At 41.7% G+C, this 21,729-nt stretch overlaps 2 protein-coding genes across 2 annotated transcripts; both read left to right on the forward strand.

The window, feature by feature from the left end:
- The first annotated feature begins 1,390 nt into the window (after positions 1-1,390).
- On the forward strand, positions 1,391-3,237 carry PRR23B (proline rich 23B). The gene has a single exon (XM_025377528.1). It carries the CDS (start codon positions 1,620-1,622, stop codon positions 2,406-2,408), a length of 789 nt encoding a protein of 262 aa, XP_025233313.1. The 5' UTR covers positions 1,391-1,619; the 3' UTR covers positions 2,409-3,237.
- A 13,082-nt stretch (positions 3,238-16,319) lies between these two features.
- On the forward strand, positions 16,320-18,631 carry LOC112619561 (proline-rich protein 23A). Its single transcript, XM_025377615.1, has one exon. It carries the CDS (start codon positions 16,320-16,322, stop codon positions 17,118-17,120), a length of 801 nt encoding a protein of 266 aa, XP_025233400.1. The 3' UTR covers positions 17,121-18,631.
- Positions 18,632-21,729: the final 3,098 nt, after the last annotated feature.

Raw genomic sequence — 21,729 nt, forward strand, 5'->3', positions numbered from 1 at the left:
ACTAAAAATACGAAAAAAAATAGCCAGTATGGTGGCTTAGGTCTGTAGTCCCAGCTACTCAGGAGGCTGAGGTGGGAGGATCACCGAAGCCTGAGAGGCCAAGACTGCAGTGAACTGAGATTGCACCACTGCACTCCAGCCTGGGCAACAGAGCGAGATTCCATCTTAAAAAAAAAAAAAAAAAATTCAAGAATCATGGAAATATAAGTGTTCAATTTAAAAATTAATTTTATAACGGCCGGGCTCAGTGACTCACGCCTGCAATCCCAGCACTTTGGGAGGCCGAGGTAGGTGGATCACGAGATCAGGAGATCGAGACCATCCTGGCTAACACTGTGAAACCCCATCTCCACTAAAAATACAAAAAAAATTAGTCGGGCGCAGTGGCAGGCGCCTGTAGTCCTAGCTACTAGGGAGGCTGAGGCAGGAGAATGACGTGAACCCGGGAGGCGGAGCTTGCAATGAGCAGAGATCGCGACTGCGCTCCAGCCTGGGCGACAGAGAGAAACTCTGTCTCAAAAAAAAAAGAAAAGAAAAGAAAAAATTAATTTTATTAATATCGTTTTAAATTTTATTAATATGATTAATAATTTTCTAACATTTTTAACTTTCAGGATGAAATTATCACAAACGTTTCACTTCTTTTTTTTTTTTTTGAGACAGGATCTCACTCTGTTGCCCAGGCTGGAGCGCAGTGGCGCCACCACAGTTCACTCCAGCTTTGACCTCCCAGGCTCCATCAATCCTGTCATCTCAGCCTCCCAAGTAGCTGGGACCACAGGTACGCACCACCACGCCTGGCTAATTTTTGAATTTTTTAATTTTTCATAGGGACTGAGTCTCACCATGTTGCCCAGAGTGGTCTTGAACTCCTGGGCTCAAGCGATCAGCCTTCCTTGGCCTCCCAAAGTGCTGAGATTGCAAGCGTGAGCCACCACTTTCAGCTTCACTTAGTATTTTAAAAGCAATTTTCCCAAGTAGAAATCTGCATTTTCTGAATACTCCTAAAATGAAATAATTTAGTAGCATTAAAGGAATTGTATGTTGCATTTGGATGGGTCGGTGAGATCTTTCTAAGCCGTCTTTTCTCTAGAATCCCTGAAATCGCAAGAAAACATGACTTCTACAGGCGAGCCATCTTTGAAATTCTATTACAGTTGTACCATTTTTTCTGAATAAGTTATACTGATCATTCTATCCCCTAGGGGCCTGTATGAGTACTTTCCCAGCGTGACCGACCAACCACAGCCACGGATACTGGACAGCCAGGATACCTCCGCCTCTAGCGCGAGTCCTCCAGGGGGCGGAGCATTGCGTGACATTTTGCGACTTCGGTTCCGCTGCCCTCATTTACAACATAATTGGCTTTGCAGTGAGCATCCGGGTCTGCGTCAGGAAGACCCAAGATTCCAACGCGCTAGGCTGAGCCCGGCGGCCGGCGAGGCACCACCAGCAGCCCGGACTGCGGTCCCCCGGGAGGCGCCCCTGGAGCTCCGAGGACTCTACTCAACCCGCCTCGCCTACCCCTGACATCTGTTACCTCAAAGAGGACTTCACCGCCCGCGCTCCCCACGTCCTCGGCTAGGCCCAGGAGCGCCGTCCACAGCGCCGTCGAGGTGATGGGCAGCCGGCCCCGCAGCCCCAGAGCTCGCCCTGCGCCCTGGTGGGGACAGCGGCCAGGAGGACCCTGCCCTGCCAAGCGCCTCCGATTGGAGGAGTCCGCGGGCCCCGAACCTCTAGTGGCGCCCAGCCTGGAAGACCCGGGGACCCCGGCCATGGGCGCGCTCACCTCCGTAGTGGTCCTGGCCGCGGGCTGTGCCCTGCGTGTGCCCCTGGACGACGTCGACCTGGTGCTAGAGCCCGCACCAACGTCGATCCTGCGAGTGTCTCTCGGTGGACACACCCTCATCCTGATCCCCGAGGTCCTCCTGAGCTCCGTCGACGAACGCTCAGGAGCACAGGGCGACTCGTCTGCCGGCCTGGAAGCGAACGTTTTCCTGGGCGCTCTCAGGGAGGACGTCGTCGTCGAGCTGGAATTCTGTGCATCTGTCCCAGAGATCGCCGCCCAGGAAGAGGCCTACGAGGAGGAGGCGGACCCCGAGTTCCTGGAGCTCCGGATGGACTCCCCAACCGGCTCAGCCGCTGGGCTCTACCCCTCCGCTAGAAGTATGTTCAGCCCCTACCAGGAGGGCCCCATGCCAGAACCCTGTGCTCTGGCCCCCAACCCCAGTTTGGAGAGCGTACGCCCCGTCTTCGACCCGGAATTCCACCTTCTGGAGCCTGTCCCCAGCTCACCTCTCCAACCTCTACCTCCCTCTCCGCGCGTGGGGAGTCCAGGTCCCCACGCTCGCCCGCCGCTACCAGAACGCCCTCAGTGCAAGGCCCGGAGACGCCTGTTCCAGGCATAAACCCCCACCCCCACGTACACACAACAATCCTGGCCGCTCTACTGGCGGCCCTCTGGGATTGCGGGAATCTTTCACATTATCCAACAACCTGGAAATTGGGCACCCCGTGTTCGAACAATTGCTTTTTCGCTGCACACTACCGATAGTAGGAGACGAAGACGTTAGCAAGAAAAGGCATATTCTAGACCTCATCTTTAAATAGAAAATCTGCCCAGGGATACCAGAAAATGTGTCCAGATTTCTGGGCTTCTTTACAAGGTCATATTCAGATCCTTTCATTCTCCCTCGTTTTGCATCAGTTCTTTCTCTCAAATTCCAGTCTTTCTCCAGCATCGTACTGCCCCTCCCGTTTCTCCCCAAACCAAGAAACCACTAGATCTCTTAAACGTTTTTAGTGACCTTGTTATTTTTTTCCCATGAATTTTAGAAGACTTAGCCATGGTTTTTCTAAGGGTTTTTCCAACTGTTCTCCCAGGAAACTGCCAAACAGTATGCTTACTATACAATACTGTATGTTGCTTCTTCCTAGGAACCCCTTATCCTGCTGAAGTTCTCTTCCAGTCTTCTAATTCTAAATGAAAAGTTGTGTTGAATTTTATCAGATGTTTTCAGCATGCATTGTGTTATATATTTTTTGTTTTAATTTGTTAATCTGGTGATTTCACCCAATGGCAAGTGTTTGCATTCCTGCTATTCCACATTATTTTATACCTTTTAAAATCTACCCTGAGTTTTTTTCTCATGTAAACCAAACTTCTAACTTTTAAAATGTTAATTTATTACTGTATTTGTCTCATATTTGTATATAGGAGATAAAATATTACTGGTGAAGCTGATGTCAATGAGCTGATTTTATTTAAAAACATCAGTAACTATTCAGATCTACCACTATGCCTTACCAATTATTTCCTGCCTTTTTATTCTTACATTCCACTCCCTCATTCTAGCTTGAGTTTTCTTTTTGTTGAAGAATATCCTTTAATATTTCTTTCCACTGTGTCTTACGTGTGATAAGCTATCTTGCTTCTGTAAGTCTGACCATGTTTTTGTGTGATAAACTTTCTGAGAACTATATGTCTGTAAATGTTTTAATTAACCTTCATTCTTAATTTTAAAATGATATTTAACTACAGTACTTTAAAGATATTAGCCCGTTGTTTTGACATTTTTTGTTGTTGCAGGATGTCTTCTGTCAATGAAGTTGTTATTCCTTTTATATTACAACAAGTTGTAATTTGGCTGTTCGTGTGTGTGTGTGTGTGTTTTCTTTTTTTAAGACAGGATTCACTCTGTCGCCCAAGCGGCGGTGCAGTGGTGCAATCATGGCTCACTGCAGCCTCAACATCCCAGGCTCAAGTGTATTTTTTGTAGGGACAGGGTTTCACCATGTTGCCCAGGCTAGTCTGGAACTCCTGGGCTCAAGTGATCCACCCACCTTAACCTCCCAAAGTGCTGGGATTACAGGTGTGATCCACCACATCTGGCTAATTTTAGTATATTTTTTAAATGTTGATTTGCTTTTGATGTTCTACAGTTTACTATAATGTGTCTAGAGGTAGACTATATTTTCATTTAGATTGATAGAATTTAGTTAACTATCAATATTGGAAATTATTTCTTGCCTGAAATACCACAAAATCTTAAGTTTCATCTCTTGGAATATCGCCTATTTCCCCATGAAATCCAATCAGATGGGAGGCCGAGGTGGCTGGATCACCTGAGATCAGGAGTTCAAGACCAGCCTGGCTAACATGGCAAAACCCTGTCTCTACCAAAAATACAAAAATTAGCCAGGTGTGGTGGCATGCACCTGTAATCCCAGCTACTCAGGAGGCTGAGGCAGGAGAATCTCTTGAACTCAGGAGGCAAAGGTTGCAGTGAGCTGAGATTGTGCCACTGTACTCCAGCTGGGCAACAGAGCAGGACCCTGTCCCAAAAAAAGAAAAAAAGAAAGAAATCCAATCAGATATATATAATGGCACAGCTCAATCAATCTCCCCTGGCTCATAACATCTAAATATCTTAATATATATGTGTGTGTGTGTGTGTACACCTTATCAAATCCAACTTCCTGTATTTTTTTTTTTTTTTTTTTTTTTTGAGATGAAGTCTCACTTTGTTGCCCAGGCTGGAGTACAGTGGCCTGATCTTGGCTCACTGCAACCTCTGCCTCCCAGGTTCAAATGTTTCTCCTGCCTCAGCCTTCCAAGTAGCTGGGATTACAGGTGCTCACCACCACACCCGGCTATTTTTTGCATTTTTGGTAGAGACAGGGTTTCACCATGTTGGCCAGGCTGGTCTTGAACTCGTGACCTCAAGTGATCCGCCTGCCTCGGCCTCCAAAAGTGCTGAGATTACAGGTGTAAGCCACCACGCCTGGCTATTTTTTGCATTTTCGGTAGAGACAGGGTTTCACCATGTTGGCCAGGCTGGTCTTGAACTCCTGACCTCAAGTCATCAGCCTGCCTCAGCCTCCAAAAGTGCTGACATTACAGGTGTAAGCCACCACACCCGGCCCCAACTTCCTTTATTCTTTAATCCAATTAACTACTCTGGTTGACTGCTTCCAATATTCTGTTTGTTTTGGTTTGGTTTTTGTTATTCTGTTTATACTTCTATAAGAAAGTTTTCATTTCAAAGAATTTTTTTTTCAGGATTTTTTTTCAAGATTGTTGCTTCAAAACTTTCCCACTTGGTATCATAAACTTGTAGTTTGTTCATGGAAGGCATTCCATCATTTATGTTTTGAAAATTTTTTAACTTTAATAACTAAATTGATTCAATTTCCCCACAGGTAAAATCTCTCATTATTTGTTTTTAATCACTTTGGATTGCCTCGTGCTTAGTAATTTTCATTACTGGGCACATTCTGGGTGGGAATTCATCTTCTGAATCCCAAATTTATAATTTTTATAGTTTCCACTCCTAGTCTTCCTAGGACCACGATTGAGAATTAGGGCTTTGGAACTCTTGTAACTTGTCTTTCTGGAAAGTCACAGGTCTAATCAATTACGCAGAGGCTCATTCCAGGTTTCAATTTGTCTTTCCTTGATCAACTGCAGGCACAACCATGAAACAGTGGTTAGTGCCTCTACAACCTTTGAATATTGGCAGTGAGCCAAATTTTAGCCCCCTCAAAGGAGCAGAAATCCCAGTTGCCATTATATAGTTTAGTCCCAGTACCATGAGTCATCAAAATATCAGCTGCTCAATCAGACATAGTGTTTCCTACTCCATTTCTGATCTCTGGAGCCTTGTATCTTTCTTTTGAAAGTAGATGTCTGTAGGTAATATGGTTTAATATTTCCTAGCAATGCTCTCTGCCTTCAGTAGATGGAACTCCCCTGTACTACCATCTTGCCCACAATTGCCACTACAACTCAATTATCTCTCTGTCCTCTCCCTATAACAAAGCAGTTAATCAGTCACAAGACCCAGTCTAATTATCTAGTCATTCTGAAGAGGGATGGTGGCCCTGTTTCCAAAACTGTGTCTTCTATTGCAAGAGACTGATACCCTGCTCTAGAAGTAACAAAGGACATCCATCTTCAGCAATACACAAACTAAACAGTCCCCAAAATCCTCTAAACAACACTCTTGAAAGTGATGGAGAAAATTATTTTAATATTTTTAAAGTCAAAGCACAGCTTACAAAATGTAAGAGAAATTCTCCAAAGCCAAAAATGATGACAAATCATGAATCCAGAGAGGGAGAATCCAGTGAGTGCTAAAGCAAAAGTTTCCTTGAGAGTATGTAACAATCCATGGTTACCTAGAGTTTTGGTTTTAATGGTCCATTTATGGGGAAAAGAAAATGTAGCGGTCACACTGCCCTTGAAAAAGTCCCAGTCTTCCAAAACATGATACCTTTAGTGGGTAAGCTAATAAACAAAAAAGAAAAAAAAACTCAATACAAAAGGAGATGGAACTAAGATGCATTTATCAGTCTTGGCTCCAAGTAGAATAAAACACAATCTGCTTTAGGGGGAAAAGCTGAGAGTTTAGTTTAAGATGTTCCCTAATAGATGATGAGCCTGGCAAAAAATTAAACAAACTCTCTCCTCACATTCTTTGAAAAGAATATACCCTATACTCAGGGTTAAGAATCTTCTTGGAGATATCATAAAGGGATTCTAAGCTAAATCAAAGAACACAGATGGAGAAAGGTAGGAGGTAGTAAGAAATGCCATGTATTGAGAATTTTATTATTTCAATCTGGGGTATGGGGAATGAACAGATTCCCACCACGAACTAGTGTAAAAGGCATGAGTACATTAATCTTTATCATCCTATGGCAGATACAGGTCCCAAGGCTTTCAGTGCCCTAGAGAGGAAAAAACAAGGATATTTCTAAGAACATACATAGTTCTGGGCATAGCATAGTACCCTCATTAAGGAAGCATAACAATTTTCACAAATGATAAATAAAAATAAAAACACATTTAAGATTATTAGAATAAGTCTACAAAATGCCAAAGTCAAAGAGATTTTTTAATATGCAAAAAGAGAAGGTCACTACAATGACAAAGCAGTTAGATAACTGGCTTCTCAGCAGCAAAAAATGAATCCAGAAGACAGTGGAATAATAGTAGCAATGTATTGGTGGGAAACAAATGTTTTGACTTGGAATTTTTCAATTAATAATGCCATATTTTTAAAATAAGCAAAAAAAAAAAAAACCAATTATTTCACCTATATGTGAAATTCTAAAAAGTCAGACTCACAGAGGTAAAGCGTATAATGGGCTTTACCAGAGGTGAGAGGGGTGTGGGGGGATTGGGGCCATGTTGGTCAGAGGGTACAAAGTTTCAGTCAGACAGGAGGAAAAAGTTTCTGAGATCTATCTTACAGCATGATGACTAGAGTAAACAATTATGTGTTACATATTTCAAAATTCCTGAAAGAGACTTTAAATGTTCTCAGCAGAAAAAAAGGGGGGTATGTGAATGATGGGTATGTTGATTAGCTTGATTTAATCATTCCACAATCTATACACATATTAAAGCACCACATTTTACCCCATCATTATTACAATTGTTATTTTTCCATTAAGAACTTAAAATTGTGTGTGTGTGTACACATTTAGTTTTATTGTAGCAAAGCAACTTGTACACTTTTAATGTTTAAAACTGGGCATCATCTTTCCTAAAGGTCCAGTGAAACAAAAAGAAAATTTAAAAATAAACAGGAACAAAATTACAATAGAGAATGTCAATTCCAAATAAGATCCTACAGGTTCTGCTGATTCTCGCATTGAGTGGCAGGGCTCAAGTCATCATTAGGAGAGAATTTATTTTAAAAGTGTCATCTTAAACTGCAAGGATGTCTGTCAAATACCACAAGGCATTTAATAATCAAACTACCAAAGATCAAGGGTAAAGAAAGAATTCTGGCCAGGTGCAGTGACTCATATGTGTAATCTCAGCATTTTGGGAGACCAAGGCAGGAGGATCACTTGAGCCCAGCAGTTCAAGGCTGCAGTGAGCCATGAGCCATGAGCCATGATTGTGCCGTTACACTGCAGCCTAAGTGACAAAGCAAGACCTTGTCTAAAAATATATATGTGTGTGTGTGTGTGTGTATCCTAAAAGCAGGAAAAGAAAAGAAACAAATAACATATAATGTAGCTCCAACAGCAGACTTTTCAGTGAAAATGTTAAAGGCTGAGAGAGAGTGGCCCGACAAACTTAAAGTGCTGAATGAAAAAAAAAGCTTACCCTAGAACAGTATATCTGGTGAAAATATCTTTCAACCGTGAAGGAGAAATAAAGACTCCTAGAAAAACCAAAGCTGGCTGGGTGCGGTGGCTCACAACTGTAATCCCAGCACTTTGGGAGGCCAAGGCGGGTGGATTACTTGAGGTCAGGAGTTTGAGACCAGCCTGGCCAACATGCCTCTACTAAAAATACAAAAATTAGCTGGGCGTGGTGGTGGGCACCTGTAATCCCAGCTACTTGGGAGGCTGAGGCAGGAGAATCGCTTGAACCCGGGAGGCAGAGGTTGCCGTGAGCTGAGACTGTGCCACTGCACTCCAGCCTGGGCAACAGAGTGAGACTCCATCTCAAAAAAAAAGAAAAGAAAAACCAAAGTTGTGAAATTTCATCAACATCAGGCCTGTCCTATAAGAAATGCTAAAGGGAGTTGTTCAATCTGGAAAAAAAAACAGAAAAGAAAAAAAAAGGACATCAATGAACAATAAGAAATTATCTGGTAATTTCTTTTTGTTGTTGTTGTTTTGTTTTGATATGGAGTCTCGCTCAATCGCCCAGGCTGGAGTGCAGTGGCACCATCTCCGCTCACTGCAAGCTTCACCTCCCAGGTTCACCTCCCAGGTTCTCCTGCCTCAGCCTCCCGAGTAGCTGGGACTACAGGCGCCCACCACCACGCCCGGCTAAATTTTTGTATTTTTAGTTGAGACGGGGTTTCACCGTGTTAGCCAGGATGGTCTCGATCTCCTGACCTGACCTCGTGATCCGCCCGCCTCAGCCTCCCAAAGTGCTAGGATTACAGGCGTGAGTCACTGCGCCTGGCCCACGGTAATTTCTTATACAAAACTCACTGGCAATAAGAAGTTTACAGAATATTATAACACCGTAATTGTGGTGTGTAAACTATTCTTTTTTTTTTTTTTTTTTTTTTTTTTTTTTTTTTNTCAGGGAGATAATCAGATCATTTCTTTGTAGGCCTAGGTGAGGTCTTTGGATTTTAATCTGAGTTCAGTAAAAAGCCATTGAGTCATTTTTCTTTTTTTTTTTTGAGACGGAGTCTTGCTCTGTCCCCCCTGGCTGGAGTGCAGTGGCGCGATCTCGGCTCACTGCAAGCTCCGCCTCCCGGGTTCCTGCCATTCTCCTGCCTCAGCCTCCCAAGTAGCTGGGACTACAGGCACCTGCCACCGCGCCCGGCTAATGTTTTGTATTTTTAGTAGAGACGGGGTTTCACCATGGTCTCGATCTCCTGACCTTGTGATCCGCCCGCCTCGGCCTCCCAAAGTGCTGGGATTACAGGCGTGAGCCACCGCGCCCGGCCGACTATTCTTAAGTAGAAAGAATAAATGATGAATGCATCAAAAATAAAAACTACAACAACTTTTCAAGACATCAACAAAGAGATAAAAAGTCAGAAAGTGGAGGGACAATGTTAATGTAAAGTTTTTATGAGTTTTTTTTTTTTTTTTTGCTTGTTAGTTTGCTTGTTGTCTGTGCAATGAGTGTTGTCATCCATTTAAAATAATAGATTATCAGATGGTATTTGCAAGTCTCAGGGTAACCTCAAATCAAAAAACATATAACAAATAAACAAAAAATAAAAACAAGAAATTAAATTATACCACCAGAGAAAATCATCTTCACTAAAAGGAAAACAGAAAGGAAGAAAAGAAGGAAGAGAAGACCACAAAACAACCAGAAACCAAATAACAAAATGGCAGGAGTAAGTCATTACTAATTAATAATAACCTGAAGGTAAATGGACTAAACATTCCAATGAAAAGACACAGAGTCGCTAAATGGATACAAAATAAAATAAAATAAGTCTCAATAATCTGTTGCCTACAAGAAACACACTTCACCTATAAAGATACACATAGACTAAAAATGAAGGAATGGAAAAAGATATTCCATGCCAATGGAAAGCAAAGAAAGAGCAGGAGTAGCTATATTTATATCAGACAAAATATATATCAAGACAAAAATTGTAAGAAGAAACAAAGAAAGTCACTATATAACGATAAAAGGGTCAATTCAGCAAAAGGATATGACAATTTTAAGTATACATGCACTCAACAGTGGGGTACCCAGATACATAAAGCAAATATTATTAGAGCTAAAGACACAGATAAACCTCAATACAATAATAGCTGGAGTTTTCAATCCCAAACTTTCAACATAGGTTAGATCTTCCAGACAGAAAATCATCAAAGAAACATCGGACTTAATCTCCACTATAGAATACATGGATCTAATAGATATTTAGATAGCGTTTCATCCAAGGGCTACAGAATACATATTCCTCTCCTCAGCATGTGGATCATTCTCAAGGATAAACTATATGTTAGGTCACAAAACAAGTCTAAACACATTCCATAAAAGTTGAAATAATACCAAGCATCTTCTCTGACCACATGGAATAAAACTAGAAATCAATAACGAGAATAATTTTGGAAACTATACAAACACGTGGAAATTAAACAACATGCTCCTGAATGACTAGTGGGTCAATGAAAAAATTAAGAAAGAGATTGAAATTTTTCTTCAAACAAATGATAACAGAAACACAACATACAAAAACCTATGGGATACAGCAAAAGCAGTGCTAAGAGGGAAATTCATAGCTATATGTGCATACATCAAAAAAGAACAACTTTGAATAATTAACCTAACAGTACATCTTTTTTTTTTTTTTTTTTTTTTTTTTTTTTTTTTGAGACATAGTTTTGCTCTTGTTGCCCAGGCTGGAGTGCAATGGCACAGTCTCAGCTCACTGCAACCTCTGCCTCCCAGGTTCAAGCAATTCTCCTGTCTCAGCCTCCTCCCAAGTAGCAGGATTACAGGCACATGCCACCAGGCCCAGCTAATTTTTGTATTTTTAGTAGAGACAGGGTTTCACCATGTTGGCCAGGCTGGTCTCAAACTCCTGACCTCAGGTGATCCACCCACCCCAGCCTCCCAAAGTGCTGGGATTACAGGTGTGAGCCACTGCGCCCAGCGAGTGCATCTTAAAGAACTACAAAAGCAAAATCAAACCAAACTGAAAATTAGTAGAAGAAAGGAAATAAAGATTAGAACACAACTAAATGACACTGAAATGAAAAAAAAAAAAATACAAAAGATGAACAAAATGAAAAGCTGGCTTTTAAAAAAGATAAAAGAAATTAATAAACTTTTAGCCAGACTAACTAAGAAAAAGAGAAGAACCAGCTGGCGCGGTGGCTCACGCCTGTAATCCCGGCACTTTGGGAGGCCGAGATGGATGGATCATGAGGTCAGGAGATCAAGACCATCCTGGCTAGCACGGTGAAACCCCATCTCTACTAAAAATACAAAAAATTAGCCTGGCATGGTGGCACACGCCTGTAGTACCAGCTACCCAGTAGGCTGAAGCAGGAGAATCACTTGAACCCAGGAGGTGGAGGTTACAGTGAGCCGAGATCGCACCACTGCACTCCAGCCTGGGAGACAGAGCAAGACTCTGCCTCAAAAAAAAAGAAAAAAAAAAAGAGAAGAACCAAATAAATGAAATCAAAGATGAAAAAGGAGACATTACAACTGATAGTGCAGAAATTCAAAGGACCATTAGTGAGGCTATCATGAGCAACTATAGACCAATAAATTGGAAAATCCAGAGGAATTTTTAAATTCCTAGATACATGCAACCTACCAAGATTAAACCATGAAGAAATTCAAAACCTGAACAGACCAATAACAAGTAATGACATGGAAGCCATAATAAACAGTCTTGCAGTTAAAAAAAAAAAAAAAAAGGTCTGAGAGCCAATGGCTTCACAGCTGAATTTTACCAAACATTTAAGGAATAACTAATACCAGTCCTACTCAAACTATTCCAAAAAATACAGAAGGAGAGAATACTGCCAAATGCGTTCTATGAAGCCAGTATTAACCTGATATCAAAGCCAAAGATACTTCAAAAAAAGAAAAATACAGGCCAATATCTCTGATGAATATTGATGCAAAAAATCCTCAACAAAATACTAGCAAACCAAATTCAACAATATATTTAAAAGATCATTCATCATGATCGACTAGGATTTATCCCAGGGATGCAACGATGGTTCAACACATGCAAATCAATCAATGTGATACATTATACTAACAGAATGAAAGATAAAAACCATATCACTTCAATTCATACTATAAAAACATATAATAAAAGTCAACATTCCTTTATGATTAAAAACTTCTCAAAAACTGGGTATAGAAGGAACACACCTCAACACAATAAAAGCCATATATGACAGACCCACAGCTAGTATCATACTGAATGGGAAAAACCTGAAAGCCTTTTCTCTAAGAGCTGAAACAAGACGAGGATGCCCATATTCACCACTGTTATTCAACATAATACTGGAAATCCTAGCTAGAGCAATCAGACAACAGAAAGAAATAACGGGCATCCACACTGGAAACGAAGAAGTCAAATTATCCTTGTTTGCAGATTATATGATCTTATGTTTGGAAAAACCTAAAGACCCCACACAAAAACTATTACTACTGATAAACAAATTCAGTAAAGTTGCAGGATACAAAATCAACGTACAAAAATCAGTAGTATTTCTAAATGCCAACAGTGAACAATCTGAAGAAAAAATCGGAAAAGTAATCCCATTTACAATAGTCACAAATAAAATTAAATACTTAGGAATTAACTGAACCAAAGAAGTGAAGCATCTCTACAATGAAAACTATAAAACACTGATGAAAGAAATTGAAGAGGACACAAAAGAGTGGAAAGATACCCCATGTTTATGAATTGGAAGACTCAATATTGTTAAAAATGTCCATACTACCCAAAGCAATCTACAGATTCAATTCAATACCTATCAAAATGCCAATGGCATTCTTCACAGAAATTTTTTTTTTAAATCCTAAAATTTTTATGAAACCACAAAAGACCTAGAAAGCCAACGCTGACCTGAGCAAAAAGAATAAAACTGGAAGAATCACATTACCTGCTTTCAAATCCTACTACAAAACTATAGTAACCAAAACAGCATGTATTGGCATGAAAACAGACACATAGACCAATGGAACAGAATAGAGAACCCAGAAACAAATCCATACATCTACAGTGAACTCATTTTCAACAAAGCTGCTAAGAACATACCCGGGGGCCAGGAGCGGTGGCTCACACCTGCAATCCCAGCCTTTTGGAAGCCGAGGCGAGCAAATCACTTGAGGTCAGGAGTTCAAGACCAGCCTGGCCAACATGGTGAAACCCCATTTCTACTAAAAATACAAAAATTAACCAGGCATGGCTATGATCCCACACACCTAGAATCCCAACTACTCAGGAGGCTGAGGCATGAGAATCGCTTGAACCCAGGACCCAGAGGTTGCAGTGAGCCAAGATCACACCACTGCACCACCGCACTGCAGGCTGAGTGAAACAGCGAGACTGCATTTCAAAAAAAAAAAGAAAAAAAGAAAAAACAATAGATGAAATAGAACAGCAGAAAAATATGGCAAACACATTATATCTCTTTCTTAATAATAATTTTTTTAAATTGTTCAAGGAATCTGCCCACCTTGACCACCCAAAGTGCTAGGATTGCAGATGTGAGCCACCACACCTGGCCAACACATTATCTCTCTACTCATTGTTGCTAATGACAAGATCTAATTCCTTTTTATGGCTGAATAGTACTCCATTGTGTATATGTACCACATTTTCTCTATCTGTTCCTCTATTGACGGATACTTAGGTTGCTTCCAAATCTTGGCTATTGTGAATAATACTCCAACAAACATGGGAGAGAAGATATCTCTTCAACATCCTGATTTTCAATTGATGGAGCTGGGAAAACTGGATATCCATATGCATAAGACTGAAACTAGACCCCTATCTCTCACCATATACAAAAATCAATAAAAATGAATTAAATATTTAAATTTAAGACCTCAAAATATGGCCGGGTGCAGTGGCTCATGCTTGTAATCCCAGCAGAGGATTTGGGAGGCCAAGGCGGGCTGATCACCTGAGGTCAGGAGTTCGAGATCAGCCTGGCCAACATGGTGAAACCCCATCTCTACTAAAAATACAAAAAAAAAAAAAATTTAGCCAGTCATGGTGGCAGATGCCTGTAATCCCAGCTACTCGGGAGGCTGAGGCAGGAGAATTGCTTGAACCCCTGAGGCAGAGGTTGCAGTGAGCCGAGATCACGCCATTGCACTCCAGCCTGGGCAACAAGGGCAAAACTCTGTTAAAAAAAAAAAAAAAAAAAAAAAACCTTTAAAATATAAAACTACTATAACAAAACATTGGGGAAACTCTCCAGGACTTTGATCTGGGTAAAGATTTCTTGAGTAATAATCCACAAGCACAGGTAACCAAAGCAAAAGTGGACAAATGGGATCACATCAAGTTAAAAAGCTTCTACACAGCAAAGGAAACATCAACAAACTGAAGAGACAACCCACAGAATGAAAGAAATTATCTGCAAACTACTCATCTGACAAGGAATTCATAGCCAGAATACATAAGAAGCTCAAACAACTCTATATGAAAAAAAAATCTAATAATCCAATTTAAAAATGGGCAAAATAACTGAATAAATATTTCTCAAAAGAAGACATACAAATAGCAAACAGCTATGTGAAAAGGTGCTCAACATCATTGATCATCAGACAAATGCAAATCAAAACTACAATGAGATATCATCTTACCCCAGTTAAAATGGCTTTTATCCAAAAGACAGGAAATAACAAATGCTGGCAAGGATGTGGAGAAAAGGGAACCCTCATACACTGTTGGTGGGAATGTAAACTCATAAAAACCATTATGGAGAGGAGAACAGTTGAGAGGTTCTGCAAAAATCTAAAAATAGAGCTACCATATGATCCAGCAATCTCACTGCCATGTATATAATCAAAAGAAAGAAAAGCAGGATATTGAAGATATATCTGTGCTCCCATGTTTATTGGAGTTTTATTCACAATAGCCAAGATTTGGAAGCAACCTAAGTATCCATCAACAGATGAATGGATAAAGAAAATGTGATACATATACACAACGGAGTACTATTCAGCCATAAAAAAGAATGAGATCCTGTCATTAGCAACAACATGGATGGAACTAGAGGTCATTATGTTAAGTGGAATAAGTCAAGCACAAAAAAACAAACTTCTCATGTTCTCACTTATTTATGGCAGCTAAAAATTAAAACAATTGAATGTACGGAGAGAGTCGAAGGATGATTACCAGAAGCCGGGAAGGGTAGTGAGGGTGGGGGCAAATAGAAATGGTTAATAGGTACAAAAAAATAGAAAAAATGAAGTAAAACTTAGTATTCGATAGCACAACCGGGTGACTATAGTCAATAATAATTTAATTGTACATTTTAAAATAACTAAGAGTATAATTGGATTGTTTGTAACACAAAGGATAAATGCTGGAGAGGATGAATATACCATTTACCATGATGTGATTACTACATATTGCAGGCCTGTATCAAAGTATCTCATTTAACCCATGAATATATATACCTACTATGTACCCACAAAAATTAAAGTTTATTTATCAAAGCAAAATTTTCATTTCTAATTTCTATCACAAATGAAAGAACTTTTTAGTACCACGTAGGAAGGATGGGGAAGGAGCAATGAGTATTTTTCGTATATTCCTGGAAAATCTTAGAAGAGACATTTAGCTATAAGCTACTTATAAAAGTAAGCAAGCAGTTTTTGAAATTGTGTTTCGGATTTTCTTAACCAAGAGTAAAAGCAATTACCGCCATTGGGTCCCACGAGCACACCCAAGGAATCTTGCCCTCCAGACACAAAGACCCCCCCACCTCCCCACCTCGCTCTTGCTCTAATTGATCCAATCATCTCTAGGCCACGCCCGCCGCAGAGCACTGTCGGGAGGCGGGGCATATACTGACACATTCTGGCGCGCCCAGGTCACCTGACGTCCCACGTTATTAGTCATCGGACGTGCATCCGGGTCCGCGCTAGAAAAGCGGAAGATTCCGTCGCGCGAGGCTCTCAGAGCAGCACAAACTGCGGTCTCCGGGAAGCGTCCCTGGATCTCTGAGGACTCGCCCAGCTCCGCGCGGTCCTTTGCCGCTTCTGCCCCAACCCACCTCGCCTACCAAAGTCCTCAAAGAGGACTTCGCCGCCCGCTCTCCCCACGTCCTCTGCTAGGCCCAGGAGCGCCTTCCACAGCGCCGTCGAGGTGATGGGCAGCCGGCCCCGCAGCCCCAGAGCTCGCCCTGCGCCCTGGTGGGGACAGCGGCCAGGAGGACCCGGCCCTGCCAAACGTCTCCGACTGGAGGAGCCCGCGGGTCCCGAACCCCGCGTGACGCCCAGCCTGGAAGACCCGGTGGGGATCCCGGCCGTGGGCGCGGTCATCTCCGTGGTGGTCCTGGCCACAGGCTGTGCCCTGCGTGTGCCCCTGGACAACGTCGACCTGGTGCTGGAGCTCCCGCCGACATCGATCCTGCGAGTGTCTCTCGGTGGACACACCCTCATCCTGATCCCCGAGGTCCTCCTAAGCTCTGTCGACGAACGCTCAGGAGCACAGGGCGACTCGTCTGCCGGCCTGGAAGTGGACGTTTTCCTGGGCGCTCCTAGGGAGGACGTCGTCGTCGAGCAGGAAGTCGTCTGCGCATCTGTCCCAGAGATCGCCGCCCAGGAAGAGGCCTACGAGGAGGAGGCGGACCCCGAGTTCCCGGAGCTCCGGATGGACTCCCCAACCGGCTCAGCCGCTGGGCTCTACCCCTTCGCTAGTAGTGTGTTCAGTCTCTACCGGGAGAGCCCCGTTCCAGGGCCCTGTGCTCTGGCCCCCAACCCCAGTTCAGAGAGACTCTCTCCACGCCCCATCTTCGACCCAGAATTCCACCTTCTGGAGCCTGTCTCCAGCTCACCTCTCCAAACTCTACCTCCCTCTCCGCGCGTGGGGAGTCCAGGTCCCCACGCGCGCCCACCTCTCCCGGAACGCCCTCCGTGCAAGGCCCGCAGACGACTGTTCCAGGAATGAACTGCTTCCCACAATCCCTTGCCACCAGCTGCGGGTTCTTGTGGATCCTCCAAGACTCACTTTGAGGACTTGCCACCGCCCAGAAATGCAGCATCTTCATTCGTCGACAGTGGGCAGTTGGATTACTGTTGTTTGGGTGGGTTGGTTGGTTGGCTGGCTGGTTGGTTGGTTTCTTGGCAGAATTCCTTGGTAAATGGCAAGCAAGGACATGAAAAAAGAAAAGCAGGTTCTGGCAAGCACCTTTACCAAGAAGAGTAGACCACACATAACCAGTCATAGATTTTCAGATCCCTTGCCTTTGCTGCAGGAGCTGTTACTTCTGCCTTTGTCCCCTTCAGCCAACTCTATCCTCAGTTTCACCCCTACTCTTGCTTAAAGCTCCCTTCAGTGTTCTTTCAAATTCCCCCCTTTTTTCATCACCTCCCTACACCTATCCGTTCTCTCCAATCCAGATCATTGTCTTTCCTTCTTTTTGCAGTTATGAATTTACCTATACGATTTTCTCCCAACATCCTCTGAAGTGCTTCTGATCACTGATTTTACTTTCCGCTTGCTTTCCTTAACTCCTTTTCCTGGTCCTGGACAATCAAGATAAATGCATATTAGATTAGATAGCAAACAAACAACATTCAAATGTAATGAATGCTCTGGACCTTTTGGAAGTGTTTCTACAAATAAGAATTTAAGGGCCCAGAGCGGTGGCTCACGCCTGTAATCCCAACACTTTGGGAGGCCGAGGGGGGGTGGATCACCTGAGGTCAGGAGTTTGAGACTAGCCCTGGCCAACACGGCAAAACCCCGTCTCTACTGAAAATACAAAAATTAGCCGGGCATGGTGGCGTGTGCCTGTAATCCCAGCTACTAGCGGGTATGAGGCAGGAAGATCGCTTGAACCTGGGAGCCAGAGGTTGCAGTGAGCCGAGATCATGCCACTGCACTCCAGCCTGGGCAACAGAGTAAGACTCCATCTCAAAAAAAAGAAAGAAAATGAAAAAACAAGAATTTAAAACTTAGTGAAAGCAATATTTAATGAGGGAAAGTAGGGAGGAAGTTGTGACACTTTCATTCCAGCAGCAGCTTGTACAATGACATGTTCTATGTACTTTAACCAATGGGTATTCCTGAATTTCAGGGCAGTGTGGGCTTCACCTTGATTTCCTCTCAGGGGTATCCACTCAGCTTCACTGCATGGACATTTGGTCTAATTTATTTTCGAGAGTTTTTTTCATGCTCTTGAGTCCATCGCCCTGAATTGGCAGTCATTATTTCTTGGTAGTATTTCCTTAATGTCTTTTTAACTATAAAGGAAAGAAAATATTACAGATAATGTTGTCATATCCTTTGTGCCCACTCTTCTCTCCCGTTCCCAGAGGATTCACATCATGACACAAAGCTGGTGGATATCATCCTAGTCAATATATGAATGCTACATATACATATATATATGTATAGATATAAATAAGCAATGTTTATGTTGTTTTCTGGACAATTAAATTTATGTAACTACCTCATATTCTCCAGTTTACTTTTTTTCTCAACTTTATTTTTGAGATGACTTATAAATATGTGTAGTTCATTTATGCTAAAGATTCCAGTATCCATCATATGATTGTGATATTTTATTTGTTCTTTATTTATTTGTTTGTTTATTTGTCGGAGACAGGGTCTCATTCTGTCACCCTGGATGGAGTGCAGTGGCACGATCAAGTGGACTTGAACTCCTGGACTCAAGAGATCCTTTGCCTCAGCCTCCCAAGTAACTAGGACTACAGGTGCGCACTGCCACACGCAGCTAAATTTTTTTAATTTTTTTTTTTTTTTTTTTTTTTTAGAGATGGAGTCTCACTATGTTGCCCAGGCTGGTTTCAAACTCCTTTCCTCAAGCAGTCCTCCTGACTCAGCCTCCAAAAGTGCTGGAATTACAGGAGTGAGCTACTGCACCTGGCCTCAGATTTATTTTTATTTCTTTTTTGTTTTGGGGGGTTTTTTTTAGATACAAGGTCTCTCTCCATCACCTGGGTTGGAGTGTAATGGCACAATCATAGCTGACTACAGCTTTGAACTCCTAGGCTCAAGCAGTCCTCTCACCTCAGCCTCCCAAGTGGCAGGTACTACAGGCACAAACCACGATACCCAGATAATTTTAAAATTTTCTGTGGTGAGTGGGTCTTGCTCTATTGCCCAGGCTTGTCTTGAACTCCTGGACTCAAGTGATCCTCCTGCCTCCCAAAATGCTGGGATTACAGGCATGAACCACTGCACCCAGCCTCAGATTTCTTAAATATGACACCAAAAGCAGAATCCTTAAAGAAATAATGTGATGATGGGCTTCATCCAAATGAAGAACTTTTGTTCTCCAAAAACACTGTTAAAATGAAAAGACAAGCCACAGATGGAAAAAAACATATATTCACAAGGCAAATATCTAATAAATGACTTGTGTGGCCAGAAAAACACTTTCAAAATTGAGTAAGAAAATGCTTTTTAAAAAGGCAACAAAATCAAGACACTCAAAAATACAACCTTCACAATGACTAGCATCAAATTAAAGATTATTAAATATATGAATGTGCAGGAAAATGTGACCCATAAACAGGCGTAAAAATAGTTGATGAAGTTCTTTATTTTTTTTATATTAGCCCTTTATCAGATGTATGGTTTGTAAATATTTTCTCCTAATCTGTGGGTTGTCCCCTCTTTCTCTTGTTTCCTTCGCTACGCAGAAGCTTTTCAGTTTGATTCAATCCCGTTTGTTTATTTTTGCTTTTTTTGCCTGTGCTTTGGGGGTCATATCCAAGAAATCTTTGCCTACACCAATGTCATGTAGCTTTCCCCCTCTGTTTTCTTCTAGCCATTTTACAGTCTAGGGAGTCTTATATTTAAGTCTTTAATCTATTTTGAGTTGATTTTTTTTCTTTTATTAAAAAATCTAATCGTATTTTCTTTGCCAAATTTACTTCCCAATAGTTTTGTTGTTTTGTTTTGTTTTGTTTTGTTTTGTGATGGAGTCTCACTCTGTCACCCAGGCTGGAGTGCAGTGAAACAATCTCAGCTCACTGCAACCTCTGCCTCCTGGGGTCAAGCAATCCTGCCACCTCAGCCTCCCAAGTAGCTGGGATTACAGATGCAAGTCACCATGCCCAGCTAATTTTCATATTTTTTGTAGAGACAAGGTTTCAGGCTGATCTTGAACTCCTGAGCTCAAGCAATCCACTCACCTCAGCCTCCCGAAGTGCTGGGATTATAGGCATGAGACACCATGCCCAGCCAAGTTAATTTTTTTATGTGGTGTGAAATAAGTATCCAATTTCATTCCTCTGCATATTGATAAACAGTTTTGTACCTGCACTCCCATATGCACTGCAGCATTATTATGAGTAGCTAAGATATGGAGCCAACCTATGTATTTATCATCATATAATGGATAAAGAAAATGTGGTGTATATACACGATGGAATATTATTCAGCCTTAAAAAAGAAGAAAATTCTGTCATTTGTGACAACATTAAGAACCTGGAGGACATTGTGGTAAGTGAAATAAGCCAGGCCCAGAAGAACACATACCATAAGATTCCACTTATATGCAGAATCCGGAACAGTTGAACTCATAGAAGCAGAGTAGAACAATGATTATCAGAGGCTGGAGGAGGAGGGTGGATGGCGAAAAGAGAGATGTTCATCAAAGGGTACAAAGTTTCAGTTAGACAAGAGGAATAAGCTTTAGTGCTCAATTGCACAGAATGGTGACAATAATAAATAAAAATACAATGTATTTTTCCAAATTGCTGAAAGAGTAGGTTTTTAATGTTTTCACCACAAAAATATGTGAGGTGATGAATTTGTTAATTAGCTTGATTTAATCCTTCTACAATGTAAACACATATTAAAACATCACGTTGTACCCCATAAATATATACAATTATTATTTGTCAAAAATAAAACAAAAAATAGTTGATAGAAAGTGGTGTACATTAACAGAAATAATAAAACTAGCAGGCAAGAACACTAACAGCTGTTATAAAGATGCTCAGTATGTCCCAGGATTTTAAAGACAACCTAAGCATAATAAGGACAGAATTAAAGATATAAAAAAAGAACCTAATGGAACTTCTAGAGATAAAAAATATAGTATATGAAATGAAAACTTTATTGGATGGTATTAAATACTGCAGAAGAACAAAACTAAGAATGTAAGACTTAAAATCAAATCAATCAAAACTAAAGCACACAGAAGCTGAATAAATAAGTAGCTTTTGCAATAACATCAAGCAATAATTGGAATCTCAGGAGGAAAGGAATGGGAGGGAGGGGTGATTTTGAAGTTCAGTGAAAGCTATAAATCTCCATATATAAGAAGTTCAGTAAACCTCAAGAGGGTAATCATGCATACACACACACACACACACACACACACACACATCAAAACATATAGCCAATTTACTGAAAACCAGTGATAAAGATGAAATCTTTAAAACTACCCAGAGGAGACAGCTGGGCGTGGTGGCTCAAGCCTGTAATCCCAGCACTTTGGGAGGCTGAGACGGGCAGATCACAAGGTCAGGAGATCAAGACCATCCTGGCTAACACGGTGAAATCCCGTCTTTACAAA

Source organism: Theropithecus gelada, chromosome 2 (assembly GCF_003255815.1).
Source record: "Theropithecus gelada isolate Dixy chromosome 2, Tgel_1.0, whole genome shotgun sequence".
Taxonomy (NCBI): Eukaryota; Metazoa; Chordata; class Mammalia; order Primates; family Cercopithecidae; genus Theropithecus; species Theropithecus gelada.

Coding starts and splice junctions, on each gene's coding strand:
- PRR23B (XM_025377528.1), top strand. CDS start 1,620: ATGGGCAGCCGGCCCCGCAGCCCCAGAGCTCGCCCTGCGCCCTGGTGG.
- LOC112619561 (XM_025377615.1), top strand. CDS start 16,320: ATGGGCAGCCGGCCCCGCAGCCCCAGAGCTCGCCCTGCGCCCTGGTGG.